Source organism: Mobula hypostoma, chromosome 8 (assembly GCF_963921235.1).
Source record: "Mobula hypostoma chromosome 8, sMobHyp1.1, whole genome shotgun sequence".
NCBI classification, from domain to species: Eukaryota; Metazoa; Chordata; class Chondrichthyes; order Myliobatiformes; family Myliobatidae; genus Mobula; species Mobula hypostoma.
This window is the reverse complement of record NC_086104.1, coordinates 20,095,773-20,123,347: the sequence shown is the minus strand read 5'-3', so window position 1 is coordinate 20,123,347 and position 27,575 is coordinate 20,095,773. Positions and strand designations below refer to the sequence as shown.

At 41.9% G+C, this 27,575-nt stretch overlaps 1 protein-coding gene across 6 annotated transcripts in view; it reads left to right on the top strand.

The window, feature by feature from the left end:
• ltbp1 (latent transforming growth factor beta binding protein 1) overlaps nucleotides 1-27,575 on the top strand; it is a 463,174-nt gene that overhangs the window by 108,663 nt on the left and 326,936 nt on the right. For 4 of the 6 annotated variants that reach the window (XM_063055533.1, XM_063055537.1, XM_063055536.1 and 1 more), the window contains one exon: nucleotides 16,156-16,323. The exons of 1 other annotated variant lie outside the window; for it this stretch is intronic. In XM_063055533.1, coding sequence (XP_062911603.1) covers nucleotides 16,156-16,323 — 168 coding nt within the window. Of the gene's footprint in view, nucleotides 1-16,155; nucleotides 16,324-16,764; nucleotides 16,801-27,575 lie in introns of those variants that run through there. One more of the 6 variants, XM_063055538.1, reaches the window with a different exon arrangement.

Sequence of the window (27,575 nt, the reverse complement as noted above, 5' to 3'; positions counted from 1 at the left end):
TGTCTAGACTACTGGTAATTTCCTCAAAAAATTGTAATGGGTTTGTCAGGCAGGATTTTCCTTTAAGGAATCCATGCTGAGTTCTGCCTATCTTGTCATATGCCTCTAGGTACTCTGTAACCTCATCCTTGACAATCGACTCCAACAACTTTCCAATCACCGATGTCAAGCTAACAGGTCTATAATTTCCTTTTTGCTTCCTTGCCCCCTTCTTAAATAGCGGAGTGACATTTGCAATCTTCCAGTCCTCCGGAACCATGCCAGAATCTATCGACTTTTGAAAGATCATCGCAAATGCCTCCGCAATCTCCACAGCTACTCCCTTCAGAACACGCGAGTGCATTCCATCTGGTCCGGGAGATTTATCTACCTTTGGACTATTCAGCTTCCTGAGTACTTTCTCTGTCGTAATTGTGACTGCGCACACTTCTCTTCCCTGCCACCCTTGAGTGTCTGGTATACTGCTGATGTCTTCCTCAGTGAAGATTGATGCAAAATACTCGTTCAGTTCCTCTGCCATCCTCTTATCTTCCATTACAATTTCTCCAGCATCATTTTCTATCGGTCCAATATCTACTCTCACCTGTCGTTTACTTTTTATATACTTGAAAAAGCTTTTAGTATCTTCTTTGATATTATTTGCTAGCTTCCTTTCATAGTTAATCTTTTCCCTCTTAATGACCTTCTTAGTTTCCTTTTGTAAGGTTTTAAAAACTTCCCAATCCTCTGTCTTCCCACTAATTTTTGCTTCCTTGTATGCCCTCTCCTTTGCTTTAACTTTGGCTTTGACTTCTCTTGTCAACCACAGTTGCATCATTTTTCCATTCGAAAATTTCTTCTTTTTTGGAATATACCTGTCTTGCACCTTCCTCACTTCTCGCATAAACTCCAGCCACTGCTGCTCTGCCGTCTTTCCCGCCAGTGTCCCTTTCCAGTCAACTTTGCCAGTTCCTCTCTCATGCCACTGTAATTTCCTTTACTCCACTGAAATACCGACACATCAGATTTCGGCTTCTCTTTTTCAAATTTCACAGTGAACTCAATCATGTTATGATCACTGCCTCCTAAGGGTTCCTTCACCTCAATCTCTCTAATCACCTCCCGTTCATTACACAATACCCAATCCAGTACAGCTGATCCCCTAGTGGGCTCAACAACAAGCTGTTCTAAAAAGCCATCTCGTAGACATTCTACAAATTCTGTCTCTCGAGATCCAGTGCTGACCTGATTTTCCCAATCCACTCGCATGTTAAAATCCCCCACAATTATCGTAACACTGCCCTTCTGACAAGCCTTTTCTATTTCCTGTTGTAATTTGTAGTCCACATCACTGCAGCTGTTTGGAGGCCTATAAATAATTGCTATCAGGGTCCTTTTACCCCTGCGATATCTTAGCTCAACCCATCACCTCTTTTTAATGATTTAATATCATTTCTTACCAATAAAGCCACGCCTCCCCCTCTGCCTACCTTCCTATCCTTCCGATACACCGTGTATCCTTGGACGTTCAGCTCCCAGAGACCTGCATCCTTTAGCCACGTCTCAGTGATGGCCACAGTATCATACCTGCCAATCTGTAGCTGTACGACAGGATCATCCACCTTATTCCCTATGCTGCATGCATTTAAGTATAACACCTTAAGACCAGTATTTAGTACTTTTCGCTTTGATTTCACTGCAACTTTATTGCACTGCAACTCATCCCAATGTCTACAAATTTGCCCCATCACCTGTCTGTCTTTCCTGACATCTTTACTGCTCACTATCTTAGATTTATTTCTGTTTTCCCCTTCCTCCGCTCTGTCATTCCGGTTCCCATCCCCCTGCCAAATTAGGTTAAACCCTCCCTAACAGCTCTACTAAACTTTCCCACCAGGATATTGGTCCCCTTTGGGTTCAGGTGTAACCTGTCCTTTTTGAACAGGTCGTACTTTCCCCAGAAGAGATCCCAATTATCCAAGAATCTGAAGCCCTGCCCCCTGCACCAGTCTCTTAGCCACGTATTCATCTGCCTGATCCTACTATTCTTGCCCTCGCTAGCACGTGGCACAGGTAGCAATCCCGAGATTACTACCCTGGAGGTCCTGCTTCTCAGCTTCCTTCCTAACTCCTGGAAATCTCTCTTCAGGATCTCCTCCATTGTCCTCTCTTTGTCATTGGTACCAACATGTACCAAGACAACTGGCTGCTCACCCTCCCCCTTCAGAATATTTGGGACCTGATCCGAGACATCCCGTACCCTGGCACCTGGGAGGCAACACACCATGCGTGTATCTCTATCAGGCTCACAGAATCTCCTGTCTGTTCCCCTGACTATGGGATCCCCTATGACTACCGCATTCCTCTTCTCCCTGCTTCTCTCCTGCACAGCAGCGCCAGGCTCAGTGCCAGATTGTTCCCTGGTCTGTTTTATATTTTCCCCCTTTGTGATATTTATTTCCATTGATGTTTTATTTGCGCAATCACTCAAAATGAATTCCCCTTGTCTTGGGACTAGCCTCAAGTAACAAAGAATTAAAATAACAAAATTGTTTTAGATTTGATTAGAAATAATTTGAATAACTAAACTTTCCTGTCTGCTTTGACACAGTCATTCCCACTAAGGTATTTATTACTATCCAGTGCTCTGCAATTGCTTTCAGACTAACCATCAGGCTCTTGAACCAGAGGGAATAACTTCACTCAACTTCACTTGCCCTACCACTGAAATGTTCTTACAACCTATGGACTCACTTTCAAGGACTTTCCATCTCATGTTTGCAAAATTTATTACTTATTTATTACTTTTTTGTATTTGTACATTTTGTTGTCATTTGTACACGTTGGTTGTTTGTCCGTCCTTTTGAGTGCAGACTTCCATTGATTCTATTGTGTTTCTTGTATTTACTGTGTATGCCCACAAGAAAATGAATCTCAGGTTTGTATATGGTGACATATATGTAGTTTGATAATAAAATTACTTTGAACTTTTAATTTTTTTTAGATCATCAATCCATTTCCATCTCTTGCGTAATGCGTTAGGAGATGGTCTGTGAACCAGTTTTGTGGTGTTGCTAAATAATTATCATCTCTGATTCCCTTGATTTGATTACCTCATTATGAACTAGCAAGCGGTGACATGATAATGTCTTTGTGTTATTATTCATTTATGTTTTACACACACTCCTTCCTACAAGGCATCGATTCATGGTCATCCATGTTCAGCTGTTGGCAGTGCGTGCCCACTTTGTCCAGTTCAGTTCATTGTTGAAGGGGGTGACTTGCTGTGTCATCCAGTTATCACCCTGGATAGTATCGCTGCCCCTGAATCTTTGGATTCAAGATGATATCCAGTGACTTAAGTCATGCTGACATTTTGTTGCTGTGTGGGGAGAATGCTGCGATGTTGGAGTGCTATTTTCTTCCTGAGTTCAAAAAAGTTTCAATGAGCTATGTTTCAGAAAAGCCAATGAAATTCTCAAACAAAAAATATCACAATGTAGCCACTGCCTTATTGCAATTGGTGACCATTATGTAATGGGAAAGTTGTGTTGTTTTTGCACGAGAGCAAGATTCACACTTCAGATATAGAGAGTTAAATAGATCAGAGAAACATGCTTTTTGGCCCAGCTAGTCCACGCCAACAAAAATTCCTGTTGAAGCTGTGCTCATTAGCTACTTTTTGGCCCATATCCCTCTAATTTTTTTTTCCCTATCAATAAACTTGCCCAAATGTCTTTTAAATGTTGCAATTATACCTGCTTCTACCAATTCCTTGACCCACTTCCCCAGCTGATCAGGCTGTCTCTGTAAATCCTGGTAACCATCATCACTGGCAGTGACATCATGTATTTTAGTGCAGACTTGCCAACCGTGTCTTGTACATTCTAATCAAGGTCTTTGCTATAGATGACAATTAGCAATGAGACTAGCACTGACTCCCTGGGAACATCACCAGTCACTGGCCTCCAGTTTTAAAACTCTCTGTCTGCTTGCAGTTCAGTCCTTGGGTTTGGGTTTGGGATGATTATTATGAATCATACAAATTCTCTTCTTGTGGTTTATGATGTAACTTGAATCGCAAATTTAAATTACAATCCTAGTTACCCAAACCCAAGTTTTCATAATACTATATTTATTCAAGTTCAAAGTAAATTTATTATCAAAGTACATATATGTCACCTGAGATTCATTTCCTTGCAGGCATACTCAATAAATTCATTATAGAATAACAACCAAAATAAAATGAAAGACTGCACCAACTTTTTCTGTGTTTCTATGTTTCTAATTTGGGCTTTCAACGAGTGTGCAAAGACAACAAATCGTGCAAGTACAAAAAGAAAAAAAATAATAATACTAATCCTTAAAAGTGAGACTATAGGCTATGGGTTCATTTCAATGATGAGGTGAAGTTAAGTGAAGCTATTCCCTTTAGTTCAAGAGCCTGATGATTGAGAGGTAATAACTTGCTGAGCCTGGTGGTGTGAGTCCTGAGGCTCCTGTAGCTTCTTCCTGATGGCAGCAGCGAGAGGAGAGCATGGCCTGGCCTGGATTGTGGGAGGTTCCTTAATGATGGATGCTGCTTTCCTTCGACAACGCTCCATGTAGATGTGCTCAATGGTGGGGAGGGCTTTACCCATGATGGGCTGGGCCGTATCCAATACTTTTTGTAGGATTTTCCATTCAAGGACACTGGTGTTTCTATACCAGTCTGTGATGCAGCCAGGCAGTATACACTTCACTAGATTTCTATAGAATTCTTCAAACAATTTTCTTTATAACATCTTAAGAAAAAAATAGTGACTGTCACTACAAACAAGTAGAACAGGATATACTGTCAACAACTGCCAATGAAAGCACATCTTCAAAGTGGAATATAGAGCTTCCACTCTAGTGTAATATTGTATATTTGTTTTTCAAAGTGTGACAGTTGGCAAAATGTGAAATATGGAGCTGTGAACTAATTATGGGTTCAAAGATTATTAATTGCTTAGTCTCCAATTTGGTTGTTTGTGGCTTCATCTGATTCCCTTAATTTGACTGCAGCTTTTCAATTCATCTGAGCCAACCAATATTTTCTATGTAACTCTTTAGTCTTTGGAGTCTTGGGTGGTTATTGGAACTCGGACATTTCATCCTTGTTGTATGTTCATGGAACCATGTGTCTGTTGTGATCCAAATTGTTGGTAGTCAGGGAAATCAGAAAGTAAAGTGAGGATGAAAACAAAGCATTCCACCCATCTTAGTAAGAATTCTCAGAGCCCATTTGACTCATTAAGCCAACTTCAAACGGAGTTTAGTGCGTAAGTTATAATGGATCTGTTCCCATTCTCAGGCTTTGATGGTAGATTTTAGCTGGCCTCCTGTTAGGCCAGCACAATGGTCACGTTAAAGCTCAAGAGGCTTGGACTTCATCCTGTTTTGGATGAAGGAGTTTAACACCCACAAAGGCACTGGAGAATTCAGTTGCATGGAATAAAACGCTAGCAACAGTAATTAATGACCATGTGACATCTGGACGGTTAAAAATTGCACCTCAGTCATAAATTATTTTCCGGATGGGAAATCTACTCCTCCGTATTGGGACTGTACGTGACTCAGGAATAAATACTGATTGTCTCTCTACTACTCCCTGAAAGGGCCTGGCAAGCCGAGCAAGTGTTTTTGCATCAGTCTTTACTGTGGAAGACACTAGCAGTGTGTCAGATGTTCTAGAGTGTGAAGGAGGAGAAGTGAGTCCAGTTACTATTACAAGGGAGATGGTGCTCAAAAAGCTGAAAGACCTAAGTGTACAGAAGTCACCCGGACCAGATGAGCTGCACCCTAGGGTTCTGAAGGAGGTAGCAGTAGGGATTGTGGAGGCATTAGCAATGATCTTTCAAAAATCACTGGACTCTGGCATGGCGCCACAGGACTGGAAAATTGCAAATGTCACGCAATAGAAAGGAAGGACATAAGCCGGGAAGATGTGGAATCGATATGGATAGAGCTGCGTAACACTAAGGGGCAGAAGACGCTGGTGGGAGTTGTGTACAGGCCACCTAACTGTAGTAGTGAGGTCGGAGATGGTATTAAACAGGAAATTAGAAATGTGTGCAATAAAGGAACAGCAGTTATAATGGGTGACTTCAATCTACATGTAGTTTGGGTGAACCAAATTGGTAAAGGTGCTGAGGAAGAGGATTTCTTGGAATGTATGCGGGATGGTTTTTTGAACCAACATGTCAAGGAACCAACTAGAGAGCAGGCTATTCTGGACTCGGTTTTGAGCAATGAGGAAGGGTTAATTAGCAATCTTGTTGTGAGAGGCCCCTTGGGTAAGAGTGACCATAATATGGTGGAATTCTTCATTATGATGGAGAGTGACATAGTTAATTCAGAAACAAAGGTTCTGAACTTAAGGAGGGGTAACTTTGAAGGTATGAGACGTGAATTAGCTAGGATAGACTGGCAAATGACACTTAAAGGATTGACGGTGGATATGCAATGGCAAGCATTTAAAGGTTGCATGGATGAACTACAACAATTGTTCATCCCAGTTTGGTAAAAGAATAAATCAAGGAAGGTAGTGCACCCGTGGCTGACAAGAGAAATTAGGGATAGTATCAATTCCAAAGAAGAAACATACAAATTAGCCAGAGAAAGTGGCTCACCTGAGGACTGGGAGAAATTCAGAGTTCAGCAGAGAAGGACAAAGGGCTTAATTAGGAAGGGGAAAAAAGATTATGAGAGAAAACTGGCAGGGAACATAAAAACTGACTGTAAAAGCTTTTATAGATATGTAAAAAGGAAAAGACTGGTAAAGACAAATGTAGGTCCCCTACAGACAGAAACAGGTGAATTGATTATGGGGAGCAAGGACATGGCAGACCAATTGAATAATTACTTTGGTTCTGTCTTCACTAAGGAGGACATAAATAATCTTCCAGAAATAGTAAGGGACAGAGGGTCCAGTGAGATGGAGGAACTGAGCGAAATGCATGTTAGTAGGGAAGTGGTGTTAGGTAAATTGAAGGGATTGAAGGCAGATAAATCCCCAGGGCCAGATGGTCTGCATCCTAGAGTGCTTAAGGAAGTAGCCCAAGAAATAGTGGATGCATTAGTGATAATTTTTCAAAACTCGTTAGATTCTGGACTAGTTCCTGAGGATTGGAGGGTGGCTAATGTAACCTCACTTTTTAAAAAAGGAGGGAGAGAGAAATCGGGGAATTATAGACCAGTTAGCCTAACGTCGGTGGTGGGGAAACTGCTGGAGTCAGTTATCAAAGATGTGATAACAGCACATTTGGAAAGCGGTGAAATCATCGGACAAAGTCAGCATGGATTTGTGAAAGGAAAATCATGTCTGACGAATCTCATAGAATTTTTTGAGGATGTAACTAGTAGAGTGGATAGGGGAGAACCAGTGGATGTGGTATATTTGGATTTTCAAAAGGCTTTTGACAAGGTCCCACACAGGAGATTAGTGTGCAAACTTAAAGCACACGGTATTGGGGGTAAGGTATTGATGTGGATAGAGAATTGGTTAGCAGACAGGAAGCAAAGAGTGGGAATAAATGGGACCTTTTCAGAATGGCAGGCGGTGACTTATGGGGTACCGCAAGGCTCAGTGCTGGGACCCCAGTTGTTTACAATATATATTAATGACTTGGATGAGGGAATTAAATGCAGCATCTCCAAGTTTGCGGATGACACGAAGCTGGGTGGCAGTGTTAGCTGTGAGGAGGATGCTAAGAGGGTGCAGAGTGACTTGGATAGGTTGGGAGAGTGGGCAAATTCATGGCAGATGCAATTTAATGCGGATAAATGTGAAGTTATCCACTTTGGTGGCAAAAATAGGAAAACAGATTATTATCTGAATAGTGGCCGATTAGGAAAAGGGGAGGTGCAACGAGACCTGGGTGTCATTATACACCAGTCATTGAAAGTGGGCATGCAGGTACAGCAGGCGGTGAAAAAGGCGAATGGTATGCTGGCATTTATAGCGAGAGGATTCGAGTACAGGAGCAGGGAGGTACTACTGCAGTTGTACAAGGCCTTGGTGAGACTACACCTGGAGTATTGTGTGCAGTTTTGGTCCCCTAATCTGAGGAAAGACATCCTTGCCATAGAGGGAGTACAAAGAAGGTTCACCAGATTGATTCCTGGGATGGCAGGACTTTCATATGAAGAAAGACTGGATGAACTGGGCTTGTACTCGTTGGAATTTAGAAGATTGAGGGGGGATCTGATTGAAATGTATAAGATCCTAAAGGGATTGGACAGGCTAGATGCAGGAAGATTGTTCCCGATGTTGGTAAAGTCCAGGACAAGGGGTCACAGTTTAAGGATAAAGGGGAAGCCTTTTAGGACCGAGATGAGGAAAATCTTCTTCACACAGAGAGTGGTGAATCTGTGAAATTCTCTGCCACAGGAAACAGTTGAGGCCAGTTCATTGGCTATATTTAAGAGGGAGTTAGATATGGCTCTTGTGGCTACGGGGATCAGGGGGTATGGAGGGAAGGCTGGGGTGGGATTCTGAGTTGGATGATCAGCCATGATCATAATAAATGGCGGTGCAGGCTCGAAGGGCCGAATGGCCTACTCCTGCACCTATTTTCTATGTTTTAAGAAAGGAGGAAAGCAGCAGAAAGGAAATTATAGACCAGTTAGCCTGACCTCAGTGGTTGGGAAGATGTTGGAGTCAATTGGTGAGGATGAGGTTATAGAGTACTTGGTGACACGGCAAGATAGAATAAGTCAGCATGGTTTCAGTTTCCTTCAGGAAAAATCCTGCCTAACGGACCTGTTGGAATTTTTTGAGGAGATTACAAATAGGGTAGATAAAGGGGATGGAGTGGATGTTGTATATTTGGACTTTAAGGAGGCCTTTGGCAAGCTCCCTCACACGAGACTGCTTACCAAACTAAAAGCCTATGGTATTACAGGAAAGTTACTGGCATGGTTAGAGCATTGGCTGATGGGAATAAAAGGATCCTTTTCTGGTTGGCTGCCAGTGACTAGTGGTGTTCTGAAGGGGTCAGTGTTGGAACTGCTTTTTATGCTGTATATCAATGATTTAGATCATGGAATAGATGGCTTTGTTGCCAGGTTTGCAGATGTTATGAAGATTGGTGGAGGGACAGGTACTGTTGAGGAAACAGGTAGGATGCAGAAGGACTTAGATAGATTAGGAGAATGGGCAAAAAAAAATGCAAATGAAATACAATGTTGGAAAATGCATGGTCATTCACTTTGGTAGTACAAATAAATGTGCAGACTATTTTCTAAATGGGAAGAACATTCAAAAATTTGAGATGCATAGCAACTTGTGAGTCATGTGCAGAACACCCTAAAGGTTAACTTGCAGGTAGTGAGGAAGGCAAATGCAATGTTTGCATTCATTTCAAGAGGTCTTGAATACAAGAGCAGAGTTGTGGTACTGAGGCTTTATAAGGCACTGGTGAAGCCTCACCTTGAGTATTGTGAACAGTTTTGGACTCCTTATCTAAGAAAATATGTTATGATGAGGTTGTATAAGGCATTGGTGAGGCCGAATCTGGAGTATTGTGTTCAGTTTTGGTCACCAAATTACAGGAAGGATATAAATAAGGTTGAAAGAGTGCAGAGAAGGTTTACAAGGATGTTGCCGGGACTTGAGAAACTCAGTTACAGAGAAAGGTTGAATAGGTTAGGACTTTATTCCCTGGAGCGTAGAAGAATGAGGGGAGATTTGATAGAGGTATATAAAATTATGATGGGTATAGATAGAGTGAATGCAAGCAGGCTTTTTCCACTGAGGCAAGGGGAGAAAAAAACCAGAGGACATGGGTTAAGGGTGAGGGGGGAAAAGTTTAAAGGGAACATTAGGGGGGGCTTCTTCACACAGAGGGTGGTGGGAGTATGGAATGAGCTGCCAGACAAGGTGGTAAATGCGGGTTCTTTTTTAACATTTAAGAATAAATTGGACAGATACATGGATGGGAGGTGTATGGAGGGATATGGTCCGTGTGCAGGTCAGTGGGACTAGGCAGAAAATGGTTCGGCACAGCCAAGAAGGGCCAAAGGGCCTGTTTCTGTGCTGTAGTTTCTATGGTTTCTATGGTTTAAAAGATGTGCTGGCATTGGAGAGGTCCAGAGGCGGTTCACAGGGATAATTCTGGGAATGAAAGGGTTATCATACGAGGAATGTTTGATGGTTTTGGGTTTGTACTTACTGGAATCTAGAAGGATTAGGGGGGGATCTCATTGAAACCTTTTGAATGTTGAGAGGCTCAGACAGAGTAGATGTGGAAAGGATGTTTCCCATTGTGGGAGAGTCTAGGATATGAGGGCACAGCCTCAGGATAGAGGGGTGTCCATTTAAAACAAAGATGCAGAGAAATTTCTTTAGCCAGAGGGTGGTGAATTTGTAGAATTTGTTACTGTATGCAGCTGTGGAGGCCAGGTCCTTGTATGTATTTAAGGCAGAGATTGATAAGGTTCTTGATTGGACATGGCATCGGAAGTTACAGGGAGAAGGCCAGGGAATGGGGTTAAGGAGGGGAGAAAAGATCAGCCACGATTGAATAGCAGAGCAGACTTGATGGGTGAAATGGCCTAATTCTGCTCCTATGTCTTATGGTCTTATATCGATGTTAATGTCACTATGCTATAGGTAACTTGTTTGCAGTTTTCACTTCCCCCTCCTCCTCCCCCCCCCCACTGTGCTCTCCTGCAAGGATTTGAATCATGTTCAGCTCTGTTCACCTGTTATCAGTTTTAGCTACATTGTCCAAGTCAGAAAATTATGAAAAATAAATCCAGGCTGAGAAGTTTCACAATCTGTGAGCTGAAAAATGAAGCTTATTTCAAAGAGTGCTGACTTTGTGAGATAAAAGTGCAAAGAATGTACAACACCAAAATACATTATTGATATTTCAGACTATTATTCCAGATTTCCAGCTTTACTGTAGTTATAAAAATTGATTTACAAAATGTGTATCACAGAGCAAAGTGTGTCAGCAACTTAAAAAAAAATATTGCACTGAAATTGTTTGCTGCACTTGTTCCTTTTTCAAATACAGGGAACCAGAAGGAGATAATGTGGTTTCCTCCCTCCATTTGTCCCAAAACACCTCACAGCCAAGGAAGTCCTTTCCAGCCACATTAGCCAGCCAACCTGATATAGCCTCTACAACATCAGCTTTCTCTGCCCCTGTTTCAGTTCATCTACTGAAACCCCGAGCCAAGCTTTTATAGTTTTAAGAATTGATGACTCCCAATATTCTCTTGACTTACTATCCATTTCAGTGAAAAGTTGAGGTCCATGTTGCGGCTCAAAAAATTTGATGCAAAATCAAAGGAAATTGCTGCCTACTTGCGGCCATATAGAGCTGTTGTACTACTTGTGTAACTCACCCACAGCTCGAATGATTGCTCCAAAGAGTTGCATTCCTTAATTCAATCCTTTATTAGCAATTAGCAAGCATACAATTAAGAATTATTGAGCGGTATCTCAGCCGGCCCCATGCTACAAACTTAGCATGAATACGAAACCCTTACCACACCCTCACTGATGTGACTCGTCACCATAATACACAAAAGGAATGCGCAGCAGAGGATACATGGCTGTGACAGTCCATATCCTAGTCTAGTTCACCTATTACCTCCTGCGTTTGCAGGTCCATGGGGGCAACTCACTGCTGTAAAAATTGCCACCTGCGTGTTCATAGTTCACACCTTTTCTGGTCTCTGTAGTTTTTTTTCAGTCCTGCAGCCCTCTTACATCACTGCATTCCTCTAACTCTTGCTCTTTGGTCACCACCGTATTTAATTGCTCTGCTATTGGTGACCCTGCCATTAGTTATCGGGATCCTAAGGTCTAAAGTTTCTTCTGTAAAACTCCCTTTAGTTCTATCACTTGTTCCTCTTTAAGAGGCAGATGGAATGATACAGTCGTACTGCATGAAAGCGGGTCTGTCAGACCACCGTGGCTGCATTGCCAGTCAACCAGCTCATTACACCAACCCTATGTGATTCCTCCCACATTCGCATTAACTTCTCCCAGATTCTACAGTGGCCGTTTAACCTAGCAACCCACATTTTTTGGGATGTGAGAGGGAACGAGAGGGAGCCCATTAAGGAGAGCATGCAGACCTCATACAGACGGCACAGGAGGTGTTGGGAGGCTGCCGTTCTGCTTGCTCCATCTCCATGATTATGTTTGACGAAGATTTTAATAATCTCGCCATGTGAGATATCTTGGGGACATTTTGATGCATTAAGAGGTAATATTAGAGATGGGCAGCAAATGGTGACCTTGCTGGTGAAACCGAGATTCCACAATGAGTATAAAAAATAATATCGCTGTGGAAATTGTTGGTTTTGTAAGTTATGCTTCTAAATCTTTGCCCTTTGTGTGAATAATATATGTTTTGTGCTTGTGCATTAATGACAAGTACTTGCTATTTACCTCTTAATCTCAGAGATGGAATTAGAATCAGGTTTATTATCACTGGCATACGTCGTGAAATTTGTTGTTTTGTGTCAGCAGTACTGTAAAAGGCATTAGAAATGCTATAAGTTACGAATAAATAAATAGTGAAAAAATGGAATTGTGAGGTAATCATCATGGACGGTTCAGAAATCCGATGGCAGAAGGGAAGAAGCTATTTCTAAAATGTTGTGTGTGAGTGTTCAGGCTCCTGTAGCTCCTCCCCGATGGTAGTAATGAGAAGAGGGCATGTTCTGGATGGTCAGGGTCCTTAATGTTGGATGCCACCATCTTGAGGCATTGCCTTTTGAAGATCTCCTTGATAGTGGGGAGTCTGGTGCCTGTGATGCAGCTGGCTGAGTTTATGATTCTCTAAAGCTTTTTCCAGTTCAGTGTATACTAGATGATGATGCAGCCAGTGGGAATGCTTTCCATGGTCCATCTGTAGAAACTTGCTAGAATCCTTGATGACATGCCAAATTTGGTGACTACTCTGATCTGAATCTCACAATTTGAACTAAAATACATATTTTAAAAAAAATCTAGGCTGACACACCAGCTGAAGAAACACTGCACTGTTGGAGGTAGAGTCTTCTGGGTGAGGACTGTCTACTCTCTCCTCTCTCTTTTACACACAAAAGATCCCGTGGTTCTGATTTGAGGAAGGGTTAGGAAGTCTTCACGGGTCTCCTGGATAGCAGTTATCCCTCAATCACCATTACTAAAACTGATTTTGTGGTCAATATTAATGGTTACATCAATAACAATAAAATTCACCTCAGACAAGCCAGTGATAATAAATCTGATTCTGACTATATTGCTCGTGGGGACCTTGCTGTGTACAAATTTGCTCCCTCAAAAGTGTGTCTTTTGCTGGAACAGTCTCGGGAATGGCTGAAGGGGGTGAAAATGCTATACTGTATAAATGTAGGTCACTTTTTTTAAAAAACTAATGCTATCAGGTATAAACTGTAAGGACACTTCCTGCGAAGGTACACATAATATACAGGTGATGTGCAAAATTAGTTTTCAGTACCAACCTCAACCTGGAGCTGCAAAATGTCTGGTTAGTTGTAAGCATAGGGAGCACTGAGATGTCAAACAGACTATGCTCAGGGGGTTAGCAACTCTTTCAGTGTAGTTAAATTCTTCTTTCTGTAATAGGACCCAAGTTTCGATCTTCCACCTTTCTAGTGGATATTTCAGAGAGAACCTTGCTTGTGAAGTAGACTTTGGTTTTACTATTTATTGGAAATAACCAATTCTGTGATCCACTTCTACTATGCCATGAGAAATTTGTTGCCGATGTATTAAATGGCCAGTCGCTGGGGCAGGAGTTCCCAACCTTTTTCATACCATGGACCAAGGGATCTTCGGACCCCAGGTTGGGAACCCCTGCTCTAGTATGTTCCCTTAAACCTAACATGCTCCAGTAACAATCTTTTGGAACCGTATGCTTTCTGCCCACCATGAACTATTACCTGGGAGATCCACTGATATGCATCTATTCACAGAGTCACTTGTGGCTCTGGCAGGTTAGGCAGGCATTTTCTGATTTGCCCCGAGAGAAAAGTCAGGATAAATCACTGCAGGGAAAGGAAAGGCAGAGATATGGTGAGACATTTCCTCCAGCTTCACGGTATAAAGACATCTTGGAAGAATAATGGAAAATTTCTTTTGTATACATCACTCTAAACTAGCAAAAATAAGCTGCTTCATTGGTGTTATCAAATAAAAATGCCATTGAGACATAAGAGGATATTAGACAAACGATAAAAGTTTAATTAAAGGGTAGATTATAAGCAGTTTTAAAAGAGACAGAGAAGTTTAAGGGAATGTTAGGCCTCTGGAGCAGGTATCCAATCGCAGACCCAGTACAGTGCACACAGTGATATTAATTGAGTAACAAATCCCGAGGTGTAAACAAAGTCATCGTCAAAGTTCAGTCAGAGATCAAGACGTCCAGAGAAATCCAAAAACCAGAATCCGGAGACAGGCAGAGTCAATATTCAGACAGACAGAGTACAGATACAAATACTGGAAAGGCTCAGGAAAATTCACTGACACAACCTGGCAACAAACAGGTGAAAACACAGGACTGAAATACACTGAGCAATAAACAGAGAGGCAGATGATAGGTGGAGCACAATGAGACACAGGTGGCAGCAGTACAGGCAATAGAGAGAAACAGATGAGAGGCGGAGTACTCCAGTAATACAGGGGCTGGAGTAGAGCAGGAGTGGGGACAGGAGCACATGGCAATACAAAACCTCAGACTGACAGCTTGGGGGAAACACACAAAATGACAGAGTTCAACTGGAGGTACTGACAGGGAATTCCAGAGCCTAGGACTTTGACTGCTGATGGTTTGGTTAACAATGGCACAGAAAAAATATTAAGGAGGTTTGAGCTAGCCGGAAACCAATGTAGTTGGTAGGGTTGGGAACAATGGGTACACAGGTGCAAGGCTGATCATAACTATCATGTTATTGGAAGCCATCTGGTCTAGAGTGATAGAACAAGATGGAGGATCTAAGAAAGCTTTGATGTAGGCAAATCTGGCTGTAGTCAAAGCATGGATGAGAATTTTCTCCAGTCCTGCTGAAGGGTCTTGGCCTGAAACAATGACTGTACTCTTTTCCATAGATACTGCCTGGCCTGTTGAGTTCCTTTGGCATTTTGTGTGTGTTGCTTGGATTTCCTGCATCTGCAGATTTTCTCTTGGTATGAGAATTTAATGAATGGGATGTCAGTATCAGATGGGAAGAGGCACAGGGATGGATTGGATGACAGTTCAGAGGTTGAAGATATTGCAGCATCATAATTTCGGGCTCACCTGGGGAAATCCCATCCAGATCGCTTGACCTGTAGGTTATAAAAGCATTGGTTATGTTTAAATTAAGCGATGTGGTATGTTAGAATGCAATAGAAAGGAAGGGAAACCAGACCAGTTTGGATCAGACGTGAACTGACTCATACACCTCTTTGAGTCTAGAGCAAGGCATGGATTTGCCCTTACTTGGAGCTGCTGTACAATGTCTGTCTCACAAGTAATTTGTAATGTTAAATTTTAAGCTTGATGTTGAATCACCATGAACAATCAGTACTGTTTTCACTTCTGGCCTGCAGACAATTAATGGCCTCAGTCTGAATGTATGACTCGAGGTGCTGGAGGGAGAGCTTTTGCCAAGAGGCTGTGAAATGACCCAAGTAGCTGCGTCATGGGGTTTGATAGCTTTGGGCAGGAGTGCCAGATACTTGAGACAGATGTTTTCAGACATGCGGCATGCCTAAAACATTTCCAGGGTTTAGTTGCAAATGACTTAATGTCGACAAGAGCAAGATGCGGGTGAAAACAACAGCTTATTCACCTTAGGTGCAGAGCCAGTCGTTGCCTGCTGCTTCAGACGATCAGGCATGTGTACTGAAGCTGCCGTGGTGAATAGAGCTGAGCTCTGTAATTACAGAATCTCGTCTGCTGCAGAAGTTGGTTTGGAGTTCTGTTTGCCGAGCTTCCAAGTCCTGTTTCAGAGACACGTCTAGATCGCAGATAAATAGCAGTTAGCCTTATCTCCCCACCCCTCCCACCATCTCCTCACCTCCAACTGCTTCTACCTCCCTGCACCTCCGCGAACCCTGGCAATAGCTCTTTTGGCAAGCACCTCCGATGGATATCGAGTTGATCTCTCTGTTTTTCTTCATCGTTGTGTCTCCGCTCGCAGTTGGGAACCACACGGGCCGCATCAAAGTGGTCTTCACCCCCACCATCTGCAAAGTGACGTGCACCAGGGGGAAGTGTCACAACAGCTGCCAGCAGGGCAACACTACCACCTTGATAAGTGAGAATGGTCATGCTGCTGACACTTTGACAGCACAGAACTTCCGAGTGGGTGAGTAATATCAATAGGTGGCTTTCTGATAAAAACGGCTTAACTGGAAACAGCCTGGGGAAACAGAGATTTGTGGAGAGTAAGGTTGTTAACTACATAAGATATTGAATGCCATGAGAACATAACATATGGGGAAAAAAAACTGACTTCTGTTAATAAATGCAGAAATGTAACTTTTTATACTTAACATTAATCAATATAGAAGAGCAATGGTGCCGAAAATATTTTTTTTATATCTTCCTGCTTAACCTTTTTTAATCAAATCGATTTCTCCTTCGTTACTGTACTTCCTCCTTGGCTTGATTGAAGGCGCTGCCTCTCAGCTGTTTGGCTGCTTTGTGAACATTGTGCATTATTTTTCCAAGGAGAAAGCTTGAATTAAGCAATAATTCTGAATTCCTGATACAGCTGTTTCTTAACTTTTCATTGTCCCGACAACTCATGCAACCCAAATAATTACAGTTGAAGTCGGCTCAGGTAAAGAATCTCACTCTCAGCAAAATGATTCTCACTTGAAAACGCTTGGAGGCTGCCTGAAAAATTGGACACTGTTTGTGTGTGTGTGTATTATATATGAGCATTTTAACTCAAGGTTGTGCCAAGACTGACTCAAAAGCTGAATAAATCTTGCCTTTGAACAGATATTTCCCTGAGAACTATTAACTGTGGACTTTGCTGCACAACATTCATAATTTGGTGTCCTTTTTGCTGTTTCCTTATTGATTGGACTGGCAGTAGAGTCATGAGGAGAAGGGAGGGATTCCCAAATGTTCTTTGTGACCATCATCTGCAAAGTGAAGTGGAGTTTACTTCTGCTGCATAAAGCCTGTAAGTGTGCACATCACTTTGCAGGATCGGTTATCCTAGTATCCATGTCTTTTAATGTCAGTGAATCCAGTATATTAAAGTGAAGATACTTACTTGTTTATTATTGATGACCAAAATTTATTTCTCCTGGCTTGGCTGAAACCCACCGTATCCAAATGTCACGTTCAGAGAAAAATAAAAGTGCTGCGTAAAGCATTAAAGCATTCAAATAGAACAGGTTAGTACTAATGCTGCTGGTTTACTCTGATTCCATAAAGAGAGGTTTCAAAGGTTTTAAAGGTTCATTTAATGTTAGAGAAATGTATATAATATACGTCCTAAAATGCTTTTTCTTTGCAACCATCCACGAAAAACAGAGGAGTGCCCCAAAAGAATGAATGACAGTTAAATGTTAGAACCCCAAAGTCACCCCCCCAGCTCCCCTCCCTCCCGCGTGTAAGCGGCAGCAAGCAACGATTCCCCCGTCCCCCCACCGGCAAAAAGCATCGGAATTCGCCACTGGCAACTCAGGTACATAATGTCACTTATTATGAAGAAAAGGAGATAGAAAATATGAAACTATAATCACTAAATCTAATATCTATTATTAAGAAAATGTTGCAATCCAGTATTAAGGAGATAATAGTAGGATAATTAGAAAACGGTTAGACAATCAAACCAAGTCAACATGACTTTATGAAAGGAAAATTGTGTTTGACAAATTTGCTCGTGCTTTAAAGATAATAATAATAATTAATATCACACCTTTCATACATTAAGATGTAGGCTCAAAGTGTTTTACATGGATTGTAAACATAAATTATTATAGTCATAAAAATACAAAACAAAATTAAAACTCATAAGTAAAGGCAAGCAATACAATGTAATCGAATATACCCAATTATGTAAATAGAAGCAATGTCTATAGGCATTAAATAATCGTATAAGTAGGCCAAATTAAAACATTTTTAGAAGTATTTTGAAATGTTCCATAATACTAGGCTGGTGTATCACAGTCGATAGTGTATTCATTCCAGATTTTTGGCGGGTAAGAGCAAAAGGCAGCATAACTAGCTTAGCTCTAGGAACACAGAGCAAACCAGTATTCGTGGATCTAAGGTGGAACAAGGTAGAAAAGGAGGAACCAGTAGGGTTCTTATTTGGATTTCAAGGATTCAATTGATCAGGAATTCTAGTTGCTGATCTTTCATGCCTTCAGTAAAGTCTGTCCTTATCTCAGCTAATTTTGATCTATGTTGATACCTGGATGTATGGACTGAGTGCATTGTAACCATATTTGTTGGTGGTACAGAGTTAGGTGGGTAATCAAGGTGTGAAGTGGGTATTGAAAGCCTGCAAAGGGACATACCGTAGATAGGTTGCTGGGCTGGAAGTGACCAGATAGGTATAATATGGAGAAATGTGAGTTACGAACTTTGAAAGGAAGAAAACAAAGGAAGACATGTTATTATTTAAATACAGAGAGGTAATGAAATATTGCAGTGCAAATGGATGTAGGTATTCTTGTCAAACAAACGTTAGCATGCAGGAGCAGCAAGTGATGATGAAGGCTAGAGGTACTGTATGTTGGCCTTTAATGTGTGGGCTTTGCATTATACAAGTAGGAATGGTTTAAGCAACTTAACAGAACTCTGGTAAGAGTGCACCAGAAGTTTATGGAATACTTATGCATGAATATACTTTCACTGAAGGCAATGCTGAGAGGTTCCTAGGATGAAGGGAGATGAGCATATTAAATGTATACTTATTTAAGTGTGGAACTTACATACTTGCTGTTCAATTTGCCTGCTGGCATTTCGGGCAGCAATGAAGGTCCTCCATCGCAGATGTGGAAGGATTATTCTTTGCTGTTTCTGTAACAGTTTAGTCAGAATCAGAATCAGGTTTATTATCACTGGCATGTGACGTGAAATTTGTTAATGTAGCAGCAGGAGTTCAATGCATTACATAATCTAGCAGAGAGAAAAAATAAATAAAATAAAGTAATAAATAAACAAGTAAATCAATTACATGTATTGAACAGATTTTTTAAAATGTGCAAAAATGGAAATACTGTATAATAAAAAAAGTGAGATAGTGTCCAAAGCTTCAGTATCCATTTAGGAATCGGATGGCAAAGGGGATAAAGCTGTTTCTGAATCGCTGAGTGTGTGCCTTCAGGCTTCTGTATCTCCTACCTGATGGTAACAGTGAGAAAAGGGCATGCCCTGGGTGCTGAACGTCCTTAATAATGGATGCTGCCTTTCTGAGACACCAATCCCTAAAGATGTCCTGGGTACTTTGTAGGCTAGTACCCAAGATGGAGCTGACTAGATTTACAATCTTCTGCAGCTTCTGACTAGTTTGACTAGTCAGAGCTTTTAGCCCTGAGCTGAACCGCTGAACTTGGAGGACTGGTGGACCTCTCTTAGTCTGGCCTCAACTCTTTGACCTGTTTGGTATGGGTGAAGCCTTGACTCCAGCCAGTGTAGCTCCCTGTGTCATTGAGACATGCAAACCTGCAAACCATGACAAGGTTATGGTTCTGTGGAGGTTAAGTGTGGAGGAGTGATAATCTTTCAAAATTTGAGGGGGATTGACAAAGTGAGTGCTCAAAGGATACTTATTCTAGTGGGACACATTCAAAACTAATGAGCATTGCTTCTGAAGAAGGGGTTAGCCATTTAATTTGAAAATAAGGAGGATTTTCTTCTGTTAGATGATCATGAATCTTTAGAATGCTCTGCCTCAGAGTCGCAGAGGTAGAGTTATTTTATATATTAATCGTGGAGGCTTACAGGCATTTCAAGGGAGTGAAAGGCTTTGAGAGAGATGTGAAAATGATGTTGAGATGAAAGTTTGATTAGCCATGATTTTATAGGATGGTCGACAATGCTTAATTGCTTGATTGGCCTACTTCTGCTTCTATTTCTTGTGTTTTCTTCGGAGCAAAGAAAGTGAAAAGAGATGTGAAAGAGGCGAGGTCATAGTTGTTGAATTGTGCAGCACAGAAACAGGGCCTCTGGCCCTGTATGTCCACGTGGTTCTAAATAATGAAAGATTTGGAGAAGAGAGAGAGAGTGGAAAGCTGTTTTCATTGTCAGTCAAATAACTAAAAGTAACACCTGCATGGACTTTATTGATGTTTAACTTTCAAGATTAACATCTAGAATTCCTGAAGGAAAAACACAGGAAAATCGTTGAAAGAAGGACAAATACAGGTCTGTAGAGAAGTATCCAGGATGAGGTGCTTTGCACTTGCAGAAAGACAGCATTGATTGAAAGCAGGAATGCTGTTTTTCTAATTCTTTGATTCACAGTGAAATATTATGGCCTAGAATGTTTGAGAGGTGAGGGAGCTTTGATAAAAGTTTCAAAAGGGAATTAGGTAAATATTAGCAAAATAGAGAAAATTTGGCAAGTCTAAGGGGGAGGGATACTAATGGTGAGACTAATGGAAATAACTGGGCTGGATGTATCCTTTACTGTGTTATTGTGTAACACTACTGCATGAATTGTGAAATGATAAAAGTAGAGTAACCCAGAAGTAAAAAAGGACTTTATTGAAAGGTTCAGAGCCATTGAGTACCAATGACATTATCTTGGCATAAAACATGTTACGGGTTGTATTCTGGCTTATCTCTTGCACATGGAGAGAATCACCACCGTCATTATGCGCCGTGTTGTATGACGTGGGCGATCATGCTCTATGTGGCCGTGATTGTTCTTGGCAAATTTTTCTACAGAAGTGGTTTGCCATTGCCTTCTTCTGGGCGGTGTCTTTACAAAATGGGTGACCCCAGCCATGATCAATACTCTTCAGAGATTGTCTGCCTGGCATCATAAGCGGGACTTGTGATGTGCATCAGCTGCTCATACGGCCATCCACCACCTGCTCCCATGGATCTACGTGACCCTGATCAGGTAAGCTAATCAGGTGTTACATCTTGCCCGAGGGTGACCTGCAGGAAGGAGAGCCTTACACCTCCTTTGGTAGAGACGTATCTTCACCCTGCCACCCCATAGAATAAAAGATTTAAGCAATTGCCACTTCCATATCCTAAAGTGTATCATTTATATAAAGTGATTCTTACTGTTTTTAGCATTCTTCTTGTGTAGAATTAAAGCTGTCAAACTGGGAAGCATAGGAATAAATAATACAGGAAAACGAATACATGGGCAGACGTAACTGTTCTTAACATAGGGGAGGAAAGGGAAAGTGACGATGATGATGAATGGTTTGTCAGCTGAAAAGAAGTCGTCTTCAAGCATTTTACTTCTTAAATAATATAGCCCTTGCTGTGTGGCTTCTAATGGAAGAATTCAAATTAGAAAGTCATGTTAAAGCATAGAGCTCAAGAGCAGAGAAGCAGACTTTCAGGCCCACTATCTGTGCCCTTGTTGGAGTTTTGTTTCCTGAAATAGCTTTTCATTCAATTTAATTAATGGACTGTTTGGTCCTTAGTTTGTTGGTGTTAGAGAAACTGCAGTCTCCACCCAAAGAACCTGGGAGCCACCGATTCAGAAATAGCTAGGTCAATGCACAGCCTCATTCCAATAGCTTTGGTTTCACCTTGCTTGTCTTCCGCGGGGGAAAGTAGCCAGTGAAGCATCCAAAATGGCCCATATGCACTCTCCGAGCTAGAAGTGACCTCCTGAATATGTGGATCTTGTCCTGCTTTGGCTTTGCTTGGAAATGATCCATCCACTGCCTGTTGTCCACCATGGTTTTACCTCATCCTCAACAGACCCCACCTGCCACCTGTTTGTTGGTGCTGAATTTTGGTTCATTTGCTGATAAATCAATGTTCCCAGGAATTTAATCAATTAGTTTTCCTTGACTGTTATATACTTGAGTTTTGTTCTGCAAGGGACAGGCTTAAAGATAGACCCAGAAATGGAAAAAGGCTTAAGGTTAAAATGAACCAATCCCAATAATCTTACTATGACCAATTAACCTACTAACTGGTAAGGCTTCAGAAGGTTGGAGGGAACTAAAGCACCCAGAGGAAACCAACACGTCCCTGTGGAGGATCTTCAATCTCTCTTCAGATGGCACAGGAATTTAACTCTCTGAGCTGCAATAGCATTAATTACATGAACTGCTAAACTCCCATGGTGTCCTCCCATTCAGATGCACCAATGTGTTAGGTTAAAAGCAGTATAAGTTTATTCTGTGTTAAGAGTTTGAGCACTTAGCTTAAGTATCTTAAGTAGCTTGCAGATGTGGATGGATGGGACGTTTGTATGTGAACTTATATAATAGTCATTCACTGTGAGGCTGATTGTGATGTGAGTTTTCATGCTGACCAACATATGACCAGAATCTGGCTTCTGGTGAAGTAGTACTGGGTAAGAAGATAAGTACTGCACCTACTGCTGAAGACCTTGGAACAGCAGGGTAGAAACTGTCCTTGAGCCTAATGGTGGTACATGCTTGTAACTGCACCGGTCCAATGAAATAATATCCATGCAACAAACAGATGTCCTTGAAGATTTATTTTTATTTTTATTTCTCTCTCTCACTCTCACTCTCTTCAGTAGACACCATGAAAACTACAAGAAAACAAAGGACATAAACTTTGAAACATACATCCCTCAGTCTTTTAAAGTCTCTCAAGCTAGTGTCTGCCGATAAACAGACCCAAACACGTTAGCACATCAGAAGTGTGCTGAAATTAAATCACTAAAACATATCACACTGTTCATATAAAGACACCTCAACAACATTGTATAGAACAAATTAATAAAAACAATTACTGTGTGCACCTTTTGGACCACATGAAGAATGAGGTTCTTTTAGGGCCATATGTCCCTCGCTGCTTCCATGTTGGTTCTGGCCCAAAATGCCACAGTCATGCTTTTATCAAACTCTGGTCATGTGACCTGTTAACTCTGGTCATGTGACCCATTAAACTCTGCATTAAATAAACCTTACTGTAGCCCCCCGGCCAGCCTCAGGGTCGCTCGGCTTGCTGTCGTCTAGGGAAACAGCCCTCGGCCCCGCCAAACTGGGTAATCAGTTTGTGTGGATGCTGTGTAATGTACCCCAGCCCGCCCAAATAACAGACAATACACCAGATACGATTAAATGATTTACAGTTTATAGATATTACTGGACCTATATAATTAGTAGAAAATAAAATATAGAAGGAAAATAAAAGGCGCCACACTTAAAAAAAAAAGTTCAATCTCTTCGTGCACCATTGGAGCTCAAGGACCTTCTTCTTCACCCTGCGACCCCTCGGACCACCTTGACCGGCCGCCTGGGACCAACAACGGTGGTCGACCAGACGCTCCACACGAGTCCATCTCCGTCTCCTCTCCTCGCCGAACGTCCTGCTCGGAGTCCGACCCCGTTAGCGGACTCACAGCACCTGGTCCATCCTCTGTCTCTCTCTCCCGCCTTCTGCCCCAAAACCCCGCGCATACAATATCTTACAGACACACCAAAAGCTTAACAACTATTCCAATTGATTCATAACATCATCTTATCAGTATCAGTAACGTGATCCAAACAAACTGCTAGCGGGAGGACTTTCTCAACAGTTAACATAACAAAGAAGCCCTTTCAATTATAACATAACAAAGAAGCCATTTTAATTAGACTACGCAGTGACATAAAAAAAGAACCCTCTTACATTACATAAAATATTTAAAGGTGATAAGTTAATCATGAATTTATGACAAAAACATATAAAATAAACATGTCCCTGAGACAGTTACAATGCTTTCAGGCTTTTGTATCTTCTGCCCGATGGACCAAGGTTGGTGAGATCTTTGATTATACTGGCTACCTTACTGAGGCTGAGAGAAGTATAGACAGCCCTTTAAGGTAGAGGCGATTCAATTACCAGTAGGGTACGTTTCTTGAGGGAAAAGGGAAGGGAAATTAAAGCCAGAACTCCCTTGATGACCTAAAGGATGGAGGGCAAAATAAAGTAAAACGAAGAGAAGGTCGCAGACACAAAGTTGCTAATAGAAGTGAGAGCCAGGCTGATTACAGAGGAAGTTAAACAAGGAAATCAGACCGGGCAAAGAGGAAGCATGAGAAGAGATTAGTGGCAAACATGAAAGGGAGATCAGAACTACTCCAAAGTAATGTAACACGAGAGGTGGGACTGAACATAGAACAAAAATAAACCTACTTATTAAGGCAGAGGATATGACTAAGGTATTAAGTGATTATTTTACATTAGCCATCACCATGGGAGAAGATTCTTGCTGCTGACGTGTTAGCAAAGAAAGATGTGGTTGAGATTCTGGATGAGCCACAAAATGACAAAGTTGAGGGACTAGCAAAGTTAGCTGCACATAATATGGATGTGATGCATTTCAAAAAAAGTAAGGGAGCACCAATAGAGGCCAGTGCTATTATCATCCAAACAATTGTATGCTTAGCGGTGGTGTCTGAGGACTGGGCAATTGCAAATGTCACATCCTTGTTCAAAGAATGGCCCAGCAGCTTCACTACAGTCATCTTATGTGATGGGAACTTTGTAGAAACAATAATCTGTAATGTATGGATCTATTTCTTTTAGAGCAATGACCCTACCCCCACCTTAGCATTATGCATTGACCTGTTGTCTATGCATGTACATTGTTCTCTTTCTCTCACTGCAATGTGAATCAACCAGTTAAAACCACTTCCTACTTGCGTGTTTTTATTTAATTGATATGTAGTTGTGCACAGACACAACAAATTGGCAACGAGTGCGAACTTGAATGTCAGAAAATATCATGAACTGTACTGACAGTTGCAGCATGATTACGGGATGAAACAGCGAGTTAAACAGCACGAGAATGCAGAAGGGCCCGTGAGTAACAGTGAAAGATGCGCTGAATTTAAAGTGAAATAACGTCGCGATGACTTCAGTCAGGAAAGTTGACGAATTTGATAGTGCTAACGAAGGCTGGGAGTCGTATATTGAGGGGGTGGAACTGTATTGTAATGCGATCAATGTGGAGGAGCAAAAAAAAAGTCCCTACGCTTCTTAGCTTAATGAGTGCAAGAACATCCAAAGCCAACAAACATGACCATCAATAAAATCCCCTGGGCACTAAAGTGCTGTCAATAGCTGAGAGGTTTAAGTTTTACAACAGGAAACAGTCAAAAGATGAAAGCTTTCCTGAATGCACTGCAGAACTGCGTACACTTTCCTAGTACTGTGACTTTAGAAATGGACTTTCTGGTGCCTAAGGGACCGGATTGTTAAAGGACACGAGCGAGGCTACTGTTTGAAAGAGACCTAACCTTAGAATGGGCATTAGCCACTGCAATACCATTAGAATCTGCAGCAAAGGATGCAGGAGAACTACAGAACAGGAGGTTAGAATGTGAAATGCACAAAATGTCCCTGAACGGTGCAAAAAACCGAGGATGTTATCAACGTGGCAAATCTTCCCATCATACAAATGACTGTTGGTTCAAAGAAAAAGTCTGCAGAAAGTGTCACAGACAAGGCCACAATGCGAGAATGTCCAATGTAGACAAAGAGCACAACTGAGTGAAAATTCTCAAACACAAAGCTAAGCAACTGCATAAAGTTACCAAATCTAAAACAGAATCAGACAATATAGAGTCTGACAAAGATGAACTGTCACGCCTAGAACTACATAGTAAAACTGAAGCAGATCACAAAATCATCTGGATCACAATAGACGTGTCTGGTGTAAAACTGAAAATGAAGCTAGATACAGGGTCAGCTTTGTCCATAATTCCAGAGGCTGACTACAACAGACTGTTTCCTATCATACCATTAGAGAAGACCTCAGCGATGGTGAAGACTTACACAGGCGAAGAAGTGTCTCCCAAAGGCAAACTGATAGTAAGTGTGACTTTGGAGGCCAAACACAACAGCTAGAGCTTTGTACATTGAAAAGTGGAGGGCCAGCACGTTTCAGACATGAATGGATGAGGAAAATCCAACTAGACTGACACTCAATCAAAGCTCTTAGTGTGGCATCAACAGGCAACAGCAGCCCAAGTGGTAGCACTAACCAGAGACTCGCACAGTTGCTTAATGTCAATGAGAAGGTGTTTGAGAAGAGGATTAGTAAACTCAAAGGCATGAAGGCTGGAATTAAACTGGATGAAACAGCAACACCCAGATTCCATAAAGTGCGTCCAGTACCTTATGCACTACCACCTGAAGTGGATGCTGAACTGCAGAGTTTGGAAGCATCTGGAATTCTCTGCAAGGTTGAGTGGAGTGATTGGGCCATGCCCATTGTCCCAGTGATCAAGAAAAGGAAGGCCAGAGCTGTTTGCACACGTGGGGGATTTCGAGGTGATCATGGTGCTGTGTACTTTGCAGTATCCCTTGCCGTCAATGGAAGACATTTTTGCATCTTTGGCAGGTGGGGAGAAATTTTCAAAGATTGACTTGTCGCAAGCCTATCTGTAAATGGAGATTGAAGGGTCAAGCAGGAAGTTTCTCACAATCAACACTAACAAGGCACTGTTACTGGTTAGAAAGAGGTGAAAGTGCATTCAAGGAAATAAAGAGACTAATAACATCCAATGAACTGCTCACCCACCATGACTCATCCTTGCCCTTCAGACTGGCGTGCAGTGCATCCCTTATGGCATGGAGATGTTTTGTCACGCATTATGAAAGGCGGATCTGAACGCCTATTACGTTTGCTTCAAGATCACTGATGAGCGCAGAACACGACTAAGCACAGGTCAACTGAGAGACCCTGAGCCTAGTAAGGGTAATAAAGAAGTTTCACCACTTCCTCAAAGGGCCAAAGTTTACTTTAGTGACGGATCATCAGCCCTGGTGTCCATTTTCAGTCCCAGGAAGGGAATCCCAGTGATGACTGCTACCCAGTTACAATGTTGGCCACTGTTCCTGGGAGCCCACTCTTATGATATAGACCCCAGTGGTACCAAACAACACAGCAATGCTGATGCTGGTCACGTCTTCCACTATTGGCAGCTGAAGAAGAAAGGCCTTCATCCTGTGACCCAGCAGAAGTGTTCCACTCCACATTGATGGACCAGTTGCCAGTAACAAATTCTGAAATACAAAGAGAAACAAGGAATGTCCCAACATTGTCAACAGTCTACGAAGTCATGATGCAAGGGTAGTCAGTCCATGGTAACCATATGTTTCCAGGGTTTTCTCAGCGAGCTAAGACCAACTATCGGTATGTCAAAGAATGCTGATGTGTGGATCTTGTGTTGTGGTTCCCTCTATAAACTGCGTGCAGAGTGTTAGAGTACCTGCATGAAGGACACCTGTGTACAGTCAAGCTGAAGAGTCTTGCCCGGAGCTACATGTGGTGGCCGTGAATAGATAAGCAGATTGAAGACTTGGCCAAAAGCTGTTTGGGATGCCAAAAAGTTCAAAATGCATCCCCACAGGGACCGTTACACCTGTGGGAGTGGCCGTCATTACCATGGCAAAGAGTACATATTGACTTTGCTGGGACATTGA